The following is a 14,413-nucleotide window of genomic DNA, read 5'->3' as shown; positions in this document are numbered from 1 at the left end:
CTCCCTGGCAGTGCCCAGCCCGGGGTGGGGGGTGCTGCATCAGCGCCGCCGCTCCCAGGGTCTCCTGACCTCGGGAATCTCAGTGGGAAATTACCCCAAAGGCAATAAAAATGTTCTTGGAAGAACCCTGAGGACACATTCCCCCCCACCCCCAGCCCAGCCCCACAGTCACCCTCCTGCTTATGGGATTTGTTCTTGGAAGAACCCTGAGGACACATTTCCCCCCAGCCCAGCCCCACAGTCACCCTCCTGCTTATGGGATTTGCTCAGGGCCCTGCTGTCACCCCAGTCCAAGGCACACCCCACAAACTCCAAACAACTTTCCCCCCAAAGCTGGACATTTACCGCCTCATTCCCTGTGGGATTTTGGCTGCCAGGGCACTGCTGACCCCGGCAGGCCCCAGGGCTCAGCCCCACGGGGCTCTGCCCCCATCCCTGACGTCTTTTCCCACGCAGGACCCGTGTCCCTGCGTCACTCCGGGGAGCCTCGTGGCCGGCGCAGGTTGCGGGGAGGGAGCGGGGTCAGGAGCTGAGAGGCTCTGGCCGGGAGCCCACGGCTGTAAATCCCTGCCCGGGCATCCCACGGGCTCTGCCAAGCTCCGTTCCCCACAGGAAAAGCCACGGGTGTAGCAGGACTTCAAAGGAAAAAGGGTCCCCGTTGGTGGGGATTTGAATTTCCAGCCCCTTCTGGTCCAGGGCAGCCACATCTGTGGGATTCCTTGAGGATTTGGGGCTTCAAAAGGAAAAGGGGTCCCCGTTGGTGGGGATCTGAATTTCCAGCCCCTTCTGGTCCAGAGCAGCCACATCTGTGGGATCCCTGAGGATTTGGGGATTCTGGGCATGGCCACATCTGTGGGATCCCTGGGGATTTGGGGCTTCAAAAGGAAAAGGGGTCCCAATTCATGGGGATCTGAATTTCCAGCCCCTTCTGGTCCAGGGCAGCCACATCTGTGAGATCCCTGAGGATTTGGGGTATTCTGGGCATGGCTTTGTCCCAGCAGGCACAGCTGGACCCCTCTCCTGTGGGGCATCCAGGGTGGGATGAGCTGGGAAGGGCTGTGGGATGGGGGAACCAGAGGGGCACAACCCTTCCCTGCCACTGGGGTGGCCCCAAAACCCCCTTGGATGGGAAATGGAGGGAAAATGGGGAAAGTGACTTCCCCAAATCCATCAGAGAGCCAAGGGCTGCTGCTCTGGGGCGGCCACCGGGGTGGCTGTCCCAGCTCCAGGGCTCTGGGATGTCCCCAGCACGGGACACTTTCCCAGTGCCGGGAAAACCCCCTCAAGGAATTTCCCGGCCCCTTGTGCTGTGATGGAAAAGGCTTAAAAAACCTGGAAAAGTGTTTTTGGGGGTGTCAGAGGGACAGGGACATGGGAGGGAAGGGGACAGGGATATCAGACAGGTCTGGGACAGTGCTGGGTTCACTCGCAGCCCTTCAGATCCACAGGGAAGATCCTGAACTCTTCCCATGCAGCCCCAAAACGTCTCCCTTAAGTGGAATTTTCAAGCAGAGGAGGTTCCAGGGCTTCAGGGAAAGGCAGGAATCCCTCACTGGATCCATGTGGGGAACCTTGCTCCAAAATCCTGGGGTTTTATCCAATTATGGATCCCATCAGGAGCAGCTCCTCTGGAAATAGCAGAGAATTTTCCAGTTGTTTTCCTGTCTGTTTTTCAGGGAGAATGGAAGGAAAACATTTCCCAGAGAGGAACAATCGCCTTCCCCATGGATAAATTCCTTCTTCTCTCCTGCTAGGCTGTGTGGGTGCTCTCCTTAAAATAAAATCCAAATTCTTCAGCTCTTTCCACTCCAAACAAAATCATTGGGAAGTTTGGCCAAACAGCTTTGATTTCCTGAGGGATTTTTTTTTTTTGCAGCAGCAGCAGCACAGAAAAATGGAGGTGAATTTCTACTCTTCCCTCACATTTTCCACACTTTTCTAATCCAGTATTTTGCTGCCGGTGAAAGCACACGAGGCTCATGAGGATCCTCATTCCGGGTGACCAAAAAGCTCCAGGGTAAAAGAAACTTTTGGGAAGGGCTTAGGGGAGGCTCTGGATGGCACCGGCACCGGGGGAATTCGGGGATTGACGTCAGGGCAAACCCGGAGCTGGTTCTTGAAACCAAAACCCTGCCAGAGAGAGGATTTACAGAGCTGGAGGGGGAAACATTCCTGGGAAAATCCTTCGGGAGAGGAGCTCTGGGGAGGGAGCTCCCAGCCCTGGAAAAGCTGTGGGGAACGGGGACAGCCCCAAAATGGGGTCAGGTTTTGGGGGTCACAGGCACGGACGGCATGCGTTTGTGGGTTGGAGAGATGGGGATGGGGATGGGGTGGGAGGAAGGGAAGGGGTGAAGGATCCTGGAGGAGATGGGGAGGGATGGAAGGAAGGGAAGGTCCTGGAGAACCTGGACCGGGAGGGTGGGAAGGAGATGGAGGATCCTGGACTGGCTGGGATGGGAAGGAATGGAGGATCCTGCAGAAGATGGGGAGGGATGGAATGGAGGATCCTGGAGGAGATGGGGAGGGATGGAATGGAGGATCCTGGAGGAGATGGGGAGGGATGGAATGGAGAAAGTGTCTGGGTGGGGTTTGGAGCAACCTGGGGTAAGGGAAGGTGTCCCATGGCAGGGAGTGGGATGGGATGGGATGGGATGGGATGGGATGGGATGGGATGGGATGGGATGGGATGGGATGGGATGGGATGGGATGGGATGGGTGTGAAGATCCCTAAAACCCTAAATCATTCCATGATTCCGGGGTTCCTCAAAAGCTGTGGAGAACGGCACATTTTTGTTTTCTTGGCAGTTTTCTGTTCCCCTTGGGATGCCTTTTGCAGTGTGCCTGGAATTCTAGGCTTTCTCGTTTAAAAACCCAAACCCTAACCCCAGCTGTAACCCTAACCCTGACCCTAGGCAGTAAACCCAGCCTAGGGCTAAGGCTGATTCCAAGGAAAAACCTGTGGAGGAACCCCCCAGCCACAGGAATGTCCCCTGTGCCATCTCCAGCTATGACCAGGGGAAGGTTCCTGTGCCACCTCCAGGAACAGCCATGGGAATGTGTTTGTGTCATCTCCCGCCACGGGAATGTCCCTGTGCCACCTCCAGCCATGGCCACGATGCCTCCTGGTGACATTGGGAGGTGCCAGCGCTGGGACAAGCCCTGAGCCAATGGAAAGGAGCCGAGCCTGAGCTCACTGTCAGATATTTTTTTTTATTAAATTAAATCTTTCACAGAAAATAATTAAATAACTGCAAGAATTCCAGAATCCAGCCTGGTACAGCCCTTGGAGCCCGGAGCCTGGCTCAGGAGCCCTGTGGGACAGTGAGGGGACACTGTCCCTACTCGGGGGTGGCTCTGGCCAGCACTGAGGGTCCTGGGGACAAAAGAGTCCCCAGCTCTTGGGCACAGCCAGACCTGGGGCTCTCTCACCCTGTCCCATCGCAGCCACTCGGCCCAGAACTGGTCAGGTCACACCATGGAGCCGCTGTCCCCCATTTTCTGCAGGAGCTGCAACAGGGACAGACCAGGATCAGCGGGAAAATCCACCTGGTCAGCTCTGGGGACACCGCAGTGACATTTCCTGTGCAATCCCATCCGTGGGGAGAGATCCCAGCCAGGGACTGCCCATCCCGAGGGGCACAGAGGGATGCCCAGGCCAAGGGGTCTCCAGGATCTCCTGGATCCCAGCCAGGCACTGCCCAGCCCAAGGGGTCTCCAGCCTCCTCTTACCTGGCTCAGCAGGGGGATGTTTGCCAGCGAGCCCAAAAACCCAAAAGCCACTGGGAAGAAGCTCCTGTGTGGACACAAAAGGTCCTGCTGAGCTCTGGGGAGCATCCCCCAAGCCCAGGCTCTATCCCGAGGATCCCATCCCAAGGATCCCATCCCAGGGATCTCATCCCAGAGATCTCATCCCAGGGATCTCATCCCAAGGATCACATCCCAAGGATCCCATCATGAGGATCCCATCCCAGGGATCCCATGCCCAGGATCCCATCCTGAGGATCCCATGCCCAGGATCCCATCCTGAGGATCCCATGCCCAGGATCTCATCCCAGGAATCCCATCCTGAGGATCCCATCCTGCACCTGAAGAGGGAGATGAAGCCGTAGGCCTCCAGCAGCATGCCCAGGATCGGCCACCGCATGAGGACCACAATCAGCCCCCCGAAGAAGAAGCTGGTGCCCTTCAGCTTGGGCCGCTGGAAGAAGAAGGTGAAGGTCCTCCGGAAGCCGATGATGAAGACCAAGCCAGAGAGGAAGAGGAGCTGGGAGGAGGGAGGGGAGAGGGTCAGGGCCGCTCCTTGATCCCCCTGTGGGGATCCCCAGGCCGGCCCTACTCACGTTCCCAAAAGCCAGGAGCACCGAGTCGAAGTACAGGAGGATCCCAAAGAGGAGGAAGAAGAGGCTGAAGCCGACCAGGCCCACTCCGATCCCTGTGGAAAACGGGCGAGCAGAGGCAAAGGCTCCACACCTGGGATCCCAGCACCTCCCTGTCCTGCTCCTTCCCAAAAATACCCTTTGGGCTTTTCCCCCAAATCTCAGGACCAGCCTTTGCACCCAGGCCAGGCCGGGAGGAGGCCGTTGGTGCTCCAGAAACCCCCCAAGGGCATCGGATAAATCAGGAACCGCAAAGGAAAACTCCACGGGAAATCCCTGCCCAGCCTTTCCCTTTCCCCTTTCCCTCCAGGAAAAGCTGGAGATGATCCCTGGATGATCCTGGAGAATCTCCCCATCCCCAGCCCATCCCCTTTTCCATCTCACCCCTCCCTGCCCCAGCCACCCCACTCAGGGGGGATCCCAGACAGGACTGGGATGTGCCAAAGGTCCCCACAGAGCTCCCGGATCCCGAATTCCAGCCGGGACAGGAATTCCAGCTGGGACACGAGACCACCCCATGCCTGCTTACGCTGGAAGTCGCTCAGGGACACCATCTTGGCGGTGACGGGGCTGGGCGAGGCCGGGCGAGGGTGGCCCCGCTTGCAGAGTGACCCTTGGAAAAGCCCTTTAGTCCCCACGTCATCCTGGGAATCATTAACGGCCCGGGAACGCCCACGGTGCCACCTCCGGGGGGGGGACACGGTGGCTCCAGGGGACACGGTGGCTCCAGAAGGGACGCAGTGGCTCCAGAGGGATGTGGTGGCTCCTGGGGGATGCAGAGGCCACGGGTGGACACGGTGGCTCCAAGGGGACATGATGGCTGCAGAAGGGACACAGTGGCTCCAGAAGGGACACGGTGGCTCCAAGGGGACACAGTGGTTCCAGGGGGACATGGTGGCTCCAGAGAGTCATGGTGGCTCCAGGGGGGACAAGGTGGCTCCAGGGGACATGGTGGCTCCAGAGGGACAAGGTGGCTCGAGGGGGACATGGTGGCTCCAGCAGGGACACGGTGGCTCCAAGGGGCATGCGGTGGCCCCAGGTGATCATGGTAGCTACAGAGGGACATGGTGGCTCCAGGGGACAAGGTGGCTGTGGCTCCAGGGGGACATGGTGGCTCCGAGGGGGACAAGGTGGCTCTGAGGGGACATGGTGGCTCCAGGGGACATGGTGGCTCCAAGGGGCATGCGGTGGCCCCAGGTGAACATGGTAGCTACAGAGGGACAAGGTGGCTCCAGGGGACATGGTGGCTCCGAGGGGGACATGGTGGCTCTGAGGGGACATGGTGGCTCCAGGGGACATGGTGGCTCCATCAGGGACACGGTGGATCCAGGGGGACGTGGCGGCTTCATGTCACAGTTTTGGAGACAGCACCTCCACAAGCACCAAACCCAACCATAGAGGGAAAACAAATCCCAAAAACCAGGGAGAGAGAGGAGCAGCTGCCTCTGGAGCCCCATCACCCCCTGCTTCTCCAACCCAACACTAAAATCCACATCCAAGCCCACTCCCAGGAATAAAAGACAGGAGAATGTTGTTGTTTCATAGATATTTTTATTTCTCTACTGCTAGGAAAATATCCCAGAAAACCAAAGCCCTCCCGTCCCACCCTCTCCAAATGCATAAATAGATTTATTTATTTATTTATTTCCTCCCGATGCAAATCCTTTCCGGGTTAACAAGTCACTGCTTTATGAAGTGTTTATGAAAAATAATAACCAAAATAAAATTAATTGATTGAGGTTTGGTTTCCTTTTTTTTTTAATTATTGTTTTTTTTTTTTAAATAAAATAAAATAAAATAAAATCGCGGCCGGGTCATACTTTGGGGACAGCAGCTGGTGGCTTTGGGAAGGGCGGGGTGGGAGCTTTGGGTCCTGGAGAGTTGCCCAAAGGGACCAAAGCTCAGGGAGTTGCTGCCCCAAAGCCACCTCAGGATGTCCCCAAGGCGTCCCCAGAGTAAGGGGGGGTCTGCCCCAGTGACCCAAGAGGGGACACAGGGAAATAAACTCATCCTCTCTTCAAACTTACAGTCTCTGTATATTTTATTTTAAATAAATTTGCTTTTAATAAAAGCAGAAAAAATAGATATATTTTTTAAATAGGTTTTTTTCCTTTTTTTTTTCTTCTTCTTTTTTTGGTTTTTTTTTGCTTTGTTTTGTTTTGTTTTTTTTATTTCCTTCCCCCTCTGATAAATTGGTAAAGAATCTTTTTTTTTGTTTGTTTGTTTTGTTTTGTTGGCGGGGCTGGCGCCAACAAATCCTGCGGAGAAGAGAGAGCTCGGCACGAGCTTTTTCCCGGGAAAAGAAGAGGAAAAACCAAATATAGATATATATTATAAATGTAGAATTTCCATCAAACATATATTAAGGCATGTAAATAGCAAAATAAAGGGCCAGCTTTATGAGCTAAAGGGGCTGAGGGAGGCTCAGATGGGAGCAGGGTTTAGGGCTCCAGGGATCCTACAAGTATTGCTAAGTTGGGATTGGGATGCAGGGAAGTCCTGGGGGTTTGGGATGGGGCCAGGAGGGATGGATGGGATTTGGGGTTGGAGATGTGGGATTTGGGATCCAGCTCCTGGCCCCTGCCATGCTCACATCCTTCCAGGGATTCTGCTTCTTTCCCACTCTCCGGGATGATAAAGAAAAGGAGGAATTTGCTACAGGAAATCCGAACCGCTGGAAGGGGCTGGAGAGCCGCGGGAAGGGATTTTTGGAAGGTGACAGCAGGTCCCCAGGTGACACCTCTGTCCCCAGGTGACACCTCTGTCCCCAGGTGACACCTCTGTCCCCAGAGCCCTCCTCAGCACCGTCCCCACCCTCCGGAGGGGGTCCCTGCCGACCCCACAGCTCCGTTATCCCACCTGGCACCCCAATTCCCTGCTCTGCCCCCATCCCTGCCCAGAGCTCCTGCTCCGTGCTTGGAGAGCCCTTGGAGCGCCCTGGGCACCTCCGTGTCCCCCCAGTGCCACCTCCATCCGTCCTGTCCCCTCTTCCTCCGGCTGAGCCACCGGCGGTGACACAGACGGGTTCCAAAATCAGGGTCAGAGCCCAGGGAGGGGAAACGGCGCCCGAGGAGCCGCAGCCAGGTCCGCTGGGAGGTGACAGCACCATCCGTGGTGGGGACAGGTGGGTCCCCACCCCAAGAGCCCCTTCACAGACCTTGGGGGGCTGTCCCAGGAGTCCTGTGCTCGCCACGGGGTCGGTGGCCACTGTCACAGCTGTGTCCCTGTGGCACTGTCACAGCTGTGTCCCTGTGGCCGCTGTCACAGCTGTGTCCCGGTGGCACTGTCACAGCTGTCCGGTTGTGTCCCTGTGGCCACTGTTGCAGCTGTGTCCTGGTGGCCACTGTCACAGCTGTCCGGGGGTGTCCCTGTGTCCACTGACAGCCCTGGGGGCTCCTTGGGGACAATCCCAGTCCCCCTCCCGTCTCCTTGGGACGTGGCTCCCGTCGGTGCCACCTCTCCCGCTGGTGTCGCCGCCGGAGGGAGGGAAGGGGGTCTGGGAGAACCGAGGACGGTGGCGAGAGGTTCGGTGTCACCTCAGGAGGGGACTAAAACGTGGCCCCGTGGAACTTGATGGCGCCGGCAGCAGCCAGGGCTTGAGCTGGTGGGGGGGACAGGACAGAGGGGCTGAGCTGGGGGGGCTCCACCCTGTGCCCACCCCCCATGGGAAACGCGGCTGGGATTTGGCTCCAAGGAGCCGGGGGAGGTTGGGACCCCCCCGGTTTTCATGCTGGGACCCCCCCCTTTCCCCCATTTGGCCTTGGGGGCTCGGCTTTGGGGGGGGGGGGTACACGGTCCATGGAGGAGCCGGGGCTGACGTGGCAGCGAGGGGATGGAGGGGATGACGTCAGAGAGAAGAGGTGCTTACGTCACAGGCTCACACCCGCATGAGGTGGCTGCTGTCGGCCCGGGGCGGCTCGGACGAGAGGGGGTTGGTCGGTGGAGTCGGGGAGGCTGGGGAGGTGGGAGGGCTGGGGGTGGCGCACTGAGCTGGAAACGAGAAACGGGAGAGCGGGGTGAGGGACACGGGAGAGGGGAGGGGACAGCAAGGAGGGGACAGAGCAAAGGGGACAGAGCGGAGGGGACAGTGGAGGGGACAGGGAGGAGGGGACAGCGCGGAGGGGACAGTGGAGGGGACAGGGAGGAGGGGACAGCAAGGAGGGGACAGCAAGGAGGGGACAGCAAGGAGGGGACAGTGGAGGGGACAGGGAGGAGGGGACAGAGCGGAGGGGACAGCGGAGGGGACAGAGCAGAGGGCAGGGGCAGGGAGGAAAGAGAAAGGAAAGGGGGGAAGCAAGCGCAGGTTGGGCAGAATCACAGCTGGCAGGGCAGAGTCACAGCTGGCAGGGCAGAGTCACAGCTGGCAGGATAGACAGGCACAGCTGGGCAGGATAGAGCCACAACTGGCAGGAAAAGCAGCCACAGCTGGGAAGGACAAACAGCCATGGCCGGGCAGGGCTGAGTCACAGCTGGCAGGACAAACAGCCACAGCCGGCAGGGCAGTCACAGCTGGCAGGAAGGACAGAGGGTGACAGCTGGGCACAGCACGCACACGTGAGCTCCCGGCAGGGCTCCTCATGGACAAGGCATGGTGTGGCACCGTGGGCACCCGGGCACGGTGTGGCACTGTGGGCACCCGGGCACGGTGTGGCACCGTGGGCACCCAGGCACAGTGTGGCACCGCAGTCAGCCAGGTGCAGGATGTCACCGTGCTCACCTGGGCACAGCGTGCCACCACAATCCTCCCCCAGCATGAAGCGCCACCATGCACGGCCACAAGGTGCCAGCCTGTGCCACCACAATCCCTCTGGCAAGGGGTGACACCACAGTTCCCCGGGCATGGGGTGCCACCGTGCCTGCTCAGCCACCTCATGCCATCTCATGCCACCTCATGCCACCCAGCCAGGCACTCCCACCCTCGTGCTGGAACGTGGGCAGCCCCAGGTGTGGCAGGCAGGCCCAGGAGCTGTTGGCATCACCTGTCCCCCTGTCCCAAGGCTGACCCCTGTCCTGCCCACTGTGCTGTCCTCACCCCCCTGCCCTCCTGGCACCTCGCTCTGCCAGGAATCTGCAGGGTCTGACCCTCCAAGGTCCCGTTCCTCACCCGAGAGCATCCGGCCGCGGCGCGAGGCCTCGGCAGCCAGGGCACAGGAGATCTCGATCCTCTTCTCCTGCTCCTGCAGCTGCACCTCAGGGTCCTGCGGGGTGTCCACCTCCCCCTCACCCAGGGGGATGACGTTCTGCAGGCTGGGAATGGCACCTGGGGTCAGCACCCCTGCCAGGACCCCCGGGATGGGATGGGATGGGATGGGGGAGAGGTGTGGTAGGGTCCCCCTGGGATGGGTGGGGAAGGGGTGGAGGTGGGTGGGTGGTCTTGGAATGGCCAGGGTGGTCAGGGTGGTCAGTTCTGCTCAGGGAAGGGACGGAGGTGGTGGTCAGTTCTGCTCAGGGAAGGGGTGGAGGTGGTGGTCAGTTCTGCTCAGGGTGGGTGGTCAGTTCTGCTCAGGGTGCCCTGGGAAGTGGTGCGGGTTGCAGGTGGGCGGTCAGTGCCCCTCAGGATGACCCCTGGCATGGCTGGCATGGGCACTACAGCCTCACCTGGATTTGGCAATGAGAGTCTTGATCCTTTCCACCTTCTTCTGCTTCTCCTTCATCTCCTCAGGGCTGAGGGGCGATTCTGGCTCCAGCTCCACGTAGCGCTCGGGGATCAGGACTTTGTCCGGCGTGGACAGCTGGGGACAGAGAGGGACAAGCTCTGTGCTGCCCTGTGCCGGACCCTGGGGGACTCCAGCCCCCCCCGCTGACCCCCAACCCCTGCCTGGACACTGCTCCGGGCTGCTGCCACCCTGGGGACACTCGGGGACGCGCCGTGCTCACCTCCTTGTGGATGTCCACGTCGTAGTGCTGCGGCTCCAGCTCCATCTTCCTCAGCCGGGCGATCTCCTCCTGCGGCGTCTCGTACACCTTGTCGGGCTCGTCGGAGCGCAGCGCGGCCTCCAGGTCCGAGATGTCCACCTCGTGGATGCTGCGGTGCCGCCGCACCTGCGACAGACAGACGGCGCGTCCCGCTCAGCGTCCCCACGGCGTGGCGCCTTGTCGCCTGCGCCACCCCGCGGTGTCCCCGCGGGCTCGGGGACTCACCACCTTGTAGGACGAGGGGGTTTTGGTGCCGGGCGGGTCGGGCTGGGGGCCGGGCAGCGGCTGCGGGCCGGGGAGCTGCAGGCTGCGCCGCTTCTCCTTCATGGAGCCGCTCTGGTGGCGCTTCATGCGGTCGATCTGCTCCTCCACGCTCATCTTCACCTTGGTCTCGGTAGCGAACACGGCGCTCTTGGGTCTCTCCTGGGGACGAGTCACAGCCTCACGGTCACCCGCTGGTGGCCGGTCACATCCTCCCAGTGCCACCCTCCTCTGCCGGGAGCCGCTGGGATGTCTGTGACATTCCGAGGATGTCACTCCTAGGATGTCACTCCCTGTCAGAACTCAGCGCATCCCTCCAGGTGTCCAGAGCTGCCCAGGACCCTGCCGGGGGGCTCAGAGACCCTGGCACACAGCCCAGAGCACCTGGGGATTTGATTGTGACCCCTGGAGCAAGTTGCCAGCTTTGTATGAGGACATGAAAGTCACAGAAGTTTAAATAGCATAATAATAAAATTATCACAGGGTGAAAAGGTCGATTTTAGGATTTTTGGTATGGGGGTTATGGGGACAAGATGGGCATGTCCAGCCTTTCTTCTTCTTCTTCTGTTCTCCATTTTCTGCAGTGATGTTGGCACTTTGGGATTGGTTTAGAGTAGAAGTGCACTGTCTAACACAGGTGATGGGTATTGGGAATTCAGTGTAAATATGTTATATGTAGTTTGTAGTATAAAAAGACAACACCACCCCAGGGGTGGTCAGAGTGCCTGTGGCTGCCCTGCTGAGCAGACCTTGGCTGGGCAGAAAGAAAATTTTATAGATAAGAATTAATAAACAACCTCAAGACCGAAAAGTGAAGAGTCCAGACTCGTTCTTCAGCCGCATGGGCCGAAGCAGAGACAGAAACAGAGACACCCTGCACATCTCAGGGCAGCAATTAACAAACAGCAACCCGAGAACTCCCAGCAGTGGGGAAGGTGCTGAATTCACCCTGGGGGTCTCCAGGAGGTGGATGGTTGTCACCCTGGTTTTTTGAGATTTTTCTAAGCCTTCTGATGTTGACATTCTTGTAGCGAACTTTCTCACACACTTTCTGTAAATAACTCATTGTTTTGCATTCCTTTATGGAGGAGGAGAAATTTGATGGGCTGTTGGTTTGCCCCGTGGCATTGGAGAGGTGGCATTGTCACCCTCCAACCCACTGTCACTCTCGGAAAACTATAAATGCTGGAGCCAGAAAATAAACTCCCCTTTTTCCTTCACCTTGAGAACAGCGGTGCGCGCTGGTGTTTTTTCTGGTGTCCCATAGTGACAGATGGTGACACCCGGAGCCACCCTCCTGTCCCCAGGCTGCAGCAGGGCCCCCCCAGCTCACCCAGCCCCTCCAGCCCAGCCATACCCGGGAGCTGAGCCCGTTGGCCAGGCCATTCCTCCTGGGCACCGCCTCCTCCTCCGCCGGAGATTTGGTCCTGGGGGGGACGATTCCCACTGCGGGGACACCATGGCACCGGGATGAGCCCTCGGGGAGCCGGGGCAGGGCCCCAGTGCCACCCCCGGCTGTCCCCGGTGCCGTACCCTTGTTGAGAGCTGCTTGTTTGTCGCCGTCGTGCTCCGGGCGGGTCTGTGGGAGCCCCTCGGGTGTGGGGCCGGGGGGGCTGGGCCGGGGGGGCTCCTTCTTGCTCTGCTCCAGGCCTGGTTTGGGCTGTGCAGGGGGAAAAGGCCCCCAGTGAGCCCCGGTCCTGCCTGGGGGCCACGCTCTGCCTGGGGACACCGGCTGCTCTTGGGGTGACAGATCAGGGACACACGGACAGGGGACACCCACTGCTCTTGGGGTGGCAGAAAAGGGACACATGGACAGGGGACACCGGCTGCTCTTGGGGTGACAGGGGACACACAGACAGGGGACACCCGCTGCTCTTGGGGTGACAAAAAGGGGACACACGGACAGGGAACACCGGCTGCTCTTGGGGTGACAGGGGACACACGGACAGGGGACACCCGCTGCTCTTGAGGTGACAAAAAGGGGACACATGGACAGGGAACACCCACTGCTCTTGGGGTGACAGAAAAGGGACACACAGACAGGGGACACCGGCTGCTCTTGGGGTGACAGATCAGGGACACACAGGGGACACCCGCTGCTCTTGAGGTGACAGAAAAGGGACACACAGACAGGGGACACCGGCTGCTCTTGGGGTGACAAAAAGGGGACACATGGACAGGGGACACCCGCTGCTCTTGGGGTGACAGATCAGGGACACACGGACAGCTTTGTCACTCCAGCTGCTCTTGGGGTGACAGCCAGACTGTGATCACCCTCCATGGACACACAGACAGAGGCCAGGTGGGACCAGAGCACCCCAAAATTGTGGGGAGAGGAGCTGAGGGCGCTCTGCTCCTGTCCCTGCTGTGTCCCACCCTGTCAGGGCTGGGCACCCACTGCTGTCCCCACAACGAGGGTGACAATCCCTGCACAGCCTGCAGGAGCTGGGGACAGGGACATCCTGGCTCCGTGCTGGGCTCCCACAGCACTCCGTGCCCATGGGGTCACACAGGGACAGGAGAGCCAGCAAAGGGACATTTTGGGGGTCCTTCCCCTCTTGCATCCCATGAGAACTGCTGGGGTGACAGAGGGGTGGCACAACAGGGCCAGCAGCCCAGAGTGTCCCCCTAAATTCACCCTGACACCCCTGGATGACACAGCCACCTCTGTGCCCCCTGTGCTGGCACCGTGCCCCTTCCCAGCTCGGCACAGCCACTGCTTTTCCACAGTCACACATCCCCACCCCTGGCCGTGAGGACACTCGTGTCACCTGTGTCCCCACACACGGCCAAGGTGTCACCAGGAGTTCCCAAATCCAGCTTTGCCCCGGAGCTGGGGGCTCGGAGCCTGCCAGTGCCACACGGCCACATGAAAGGACAGTGACAGAGGCAGAGCAAAGCAGAGGGGACAACCAGGGACAACCTCCCCAGGAGGAGGAGGAGGAGGAGGAGGGGACAATCCCTGTCCTGGGCACGCACAGGGCGTGGTGACCCTGGGGATACCAGGGGTGTGGCAGTGCAGGACACAGAGCTGTCCCTGCACCAAGTGCCACCTCCACGCTGTCCCTGTGCCAAGTGCCACCTCCACACTGTCCCCGTGGATTCAGGGCGGGCAGCTCCAGCTCCTGCCTCATCCCAGCGCCTTCCATGCCACGGGGAGGAGGAAGAGGAGGAGGAGGAAGAGGGGGAGGAGGAGGAGGGGACAATCCCTATCCTGGGCGTGCACAGGGCGTGGTGACCCTGGGGATACCAGGGGTGTGGCAGGGCAGGACACAGAGCTGTCCCTGCACCAAGTGTCACCTCCACGCTGTCCCTGCACCAAGTGCCACCTCTACGCTGTCCCTGCAGATTCAGGGTGGGCAGCTCCAGCTCCTGCCTCATCCCAGCGCCTTCCATGCCACGGGGAGGAGGAAGAGGAGGAGGAGGAAGGGGACGGCAGGGTTCGGTACCTGTCCCCGCTTGGCCTCTCCTTGGTGCCAGGAAGGGGAGGCGGGGTAGGGCCAGAGGCGGCTCTCGCTGGGGAGCGGAGGAACGGCCGGAGGAGACTCCAGGGGCACGTAGGACTTGGGGAGGGGAGGTCGAGGCGGGCCCGGTTCCTGGGGCGGGCAGAGCGGGAGGCGTGAGAGCAGAGAAGGAACAGAGAGTTAGAAAAGAGAGAGAAACACGGCGGGAGCGTCCTGGAGGAAGGGATGGAGGAGAGGGAGTGGCTCCAGGGGGTCCCTCTCGGTGTGCCACATCCTGCTGCTTGTCCCCTGTCGCAGGCATCTTTTATGGAAAAGCCTTTCCTTAGGATTTTTCCTCCTGAGAAGCTGAGAGGCCTCAGGAACAAAATGTAAACATTGATTGTCTGCTGCTGTGGA

At 59.6% G+C, this 14,413-nt stretch overlaps 2 protein-coding genes across 12 annotated transcripts in view; both read right to left on the bottom strand.

The window, feature by feature from the left end:
* Positions 1–3,468: 3,468 nt before the first annotated feature.
* On the bottom strand, positions 3,469–4,930 carry GOLT1A (golgi transport 1A). The gene is made up of 5 exons (XM_036398261.1): positions 4,906–4,930; positions 4,341–4,432; positions 4,086–4,264; positions 3,730–3,793; positions 3,469–3,507 (listed from the first exon to the last, which is right to left on the bottom strand). The coding sequence occupies exons 1-5, from the start codon at positions 4,928–4,930 to the stop codon at positions 3,469–3,471; spliced, it is 399 nt and encodes a 132-aa protein (XP_036254154.1).
* A 2,236-nt stretch (positions 4,931–7,166) lies between these two features.
* The window catches only part of PLEKHA6 (pleckstrin homology domain containing A6), a 50,124-nt gene continuing 42,877 nt past the window's right edge, over positions 7,167–14,413 (bottom strand). For 6 of the 11 annotated variants that reach the window (XM_054517278.1, XM_036398253.2, XM_036398250.2 and 3 more), the window contains 9 exons: positions 14,003–14,149; positions 12,087–12,213; positions 11,911–11,999; positions 10,518–10,715; positions 10,254–10,418; positions 9,975–10,108; positions 9,481–9,623; positions 8,245–8,366; positions 7,167–7,977 (listed from right to left, as the gene is read on the bottom strand). In XM_054517278.1, coding sequence (XP_054373253.1) covers positions 8,254–8,366; positions 9,481–9,623; positions 9,975–10,108; positions 10,254–10,418; positions 10,518–10,715; positions 11,911–11,999; positions 12,087–12,213; positions 14,003–14,149 — 1,116 coding nt within the window. In that variant the 3' untranslated portion in view covers positions 7,167–7,977; positions 8,245–8,253. The remainder of the gene's footprint in view (positions 7,978–8,244; positions 8,367–9,480; positions 9,624–9,974; positions 10,109–10,253; positions 10,419–10,517; positions 10,716–11,910; positions 12,000–12,086; positions 12,214–14,002; positions 14,150–14,413) is intronic. The other 5 variants (XM_036398251.2, XM_036398257.2, XM_036398256.2 and 2 more) reach the window with 3 other exon arrangements.

Source organism: Molothrus ater, chromosome 25, assembly GCF_012460135.2.
Source record: "Molothrus ater isolate BHLD 08-10-18 breed brown headed cowbird chromosome 25, BPBGC_Mater_1.1, whole genome shotgun sequence".
In the NCBI taxonomy this organism is placed as follows: domain Eukaryota; kingdom Metazoa; phylum Chordata; class Aves; order Passeriformes; family Icteridae; genus Molothrus; species Molothrus ater.
This window is presented reverse-complemented; position numbering and strand designations above follow the sequence as displayed.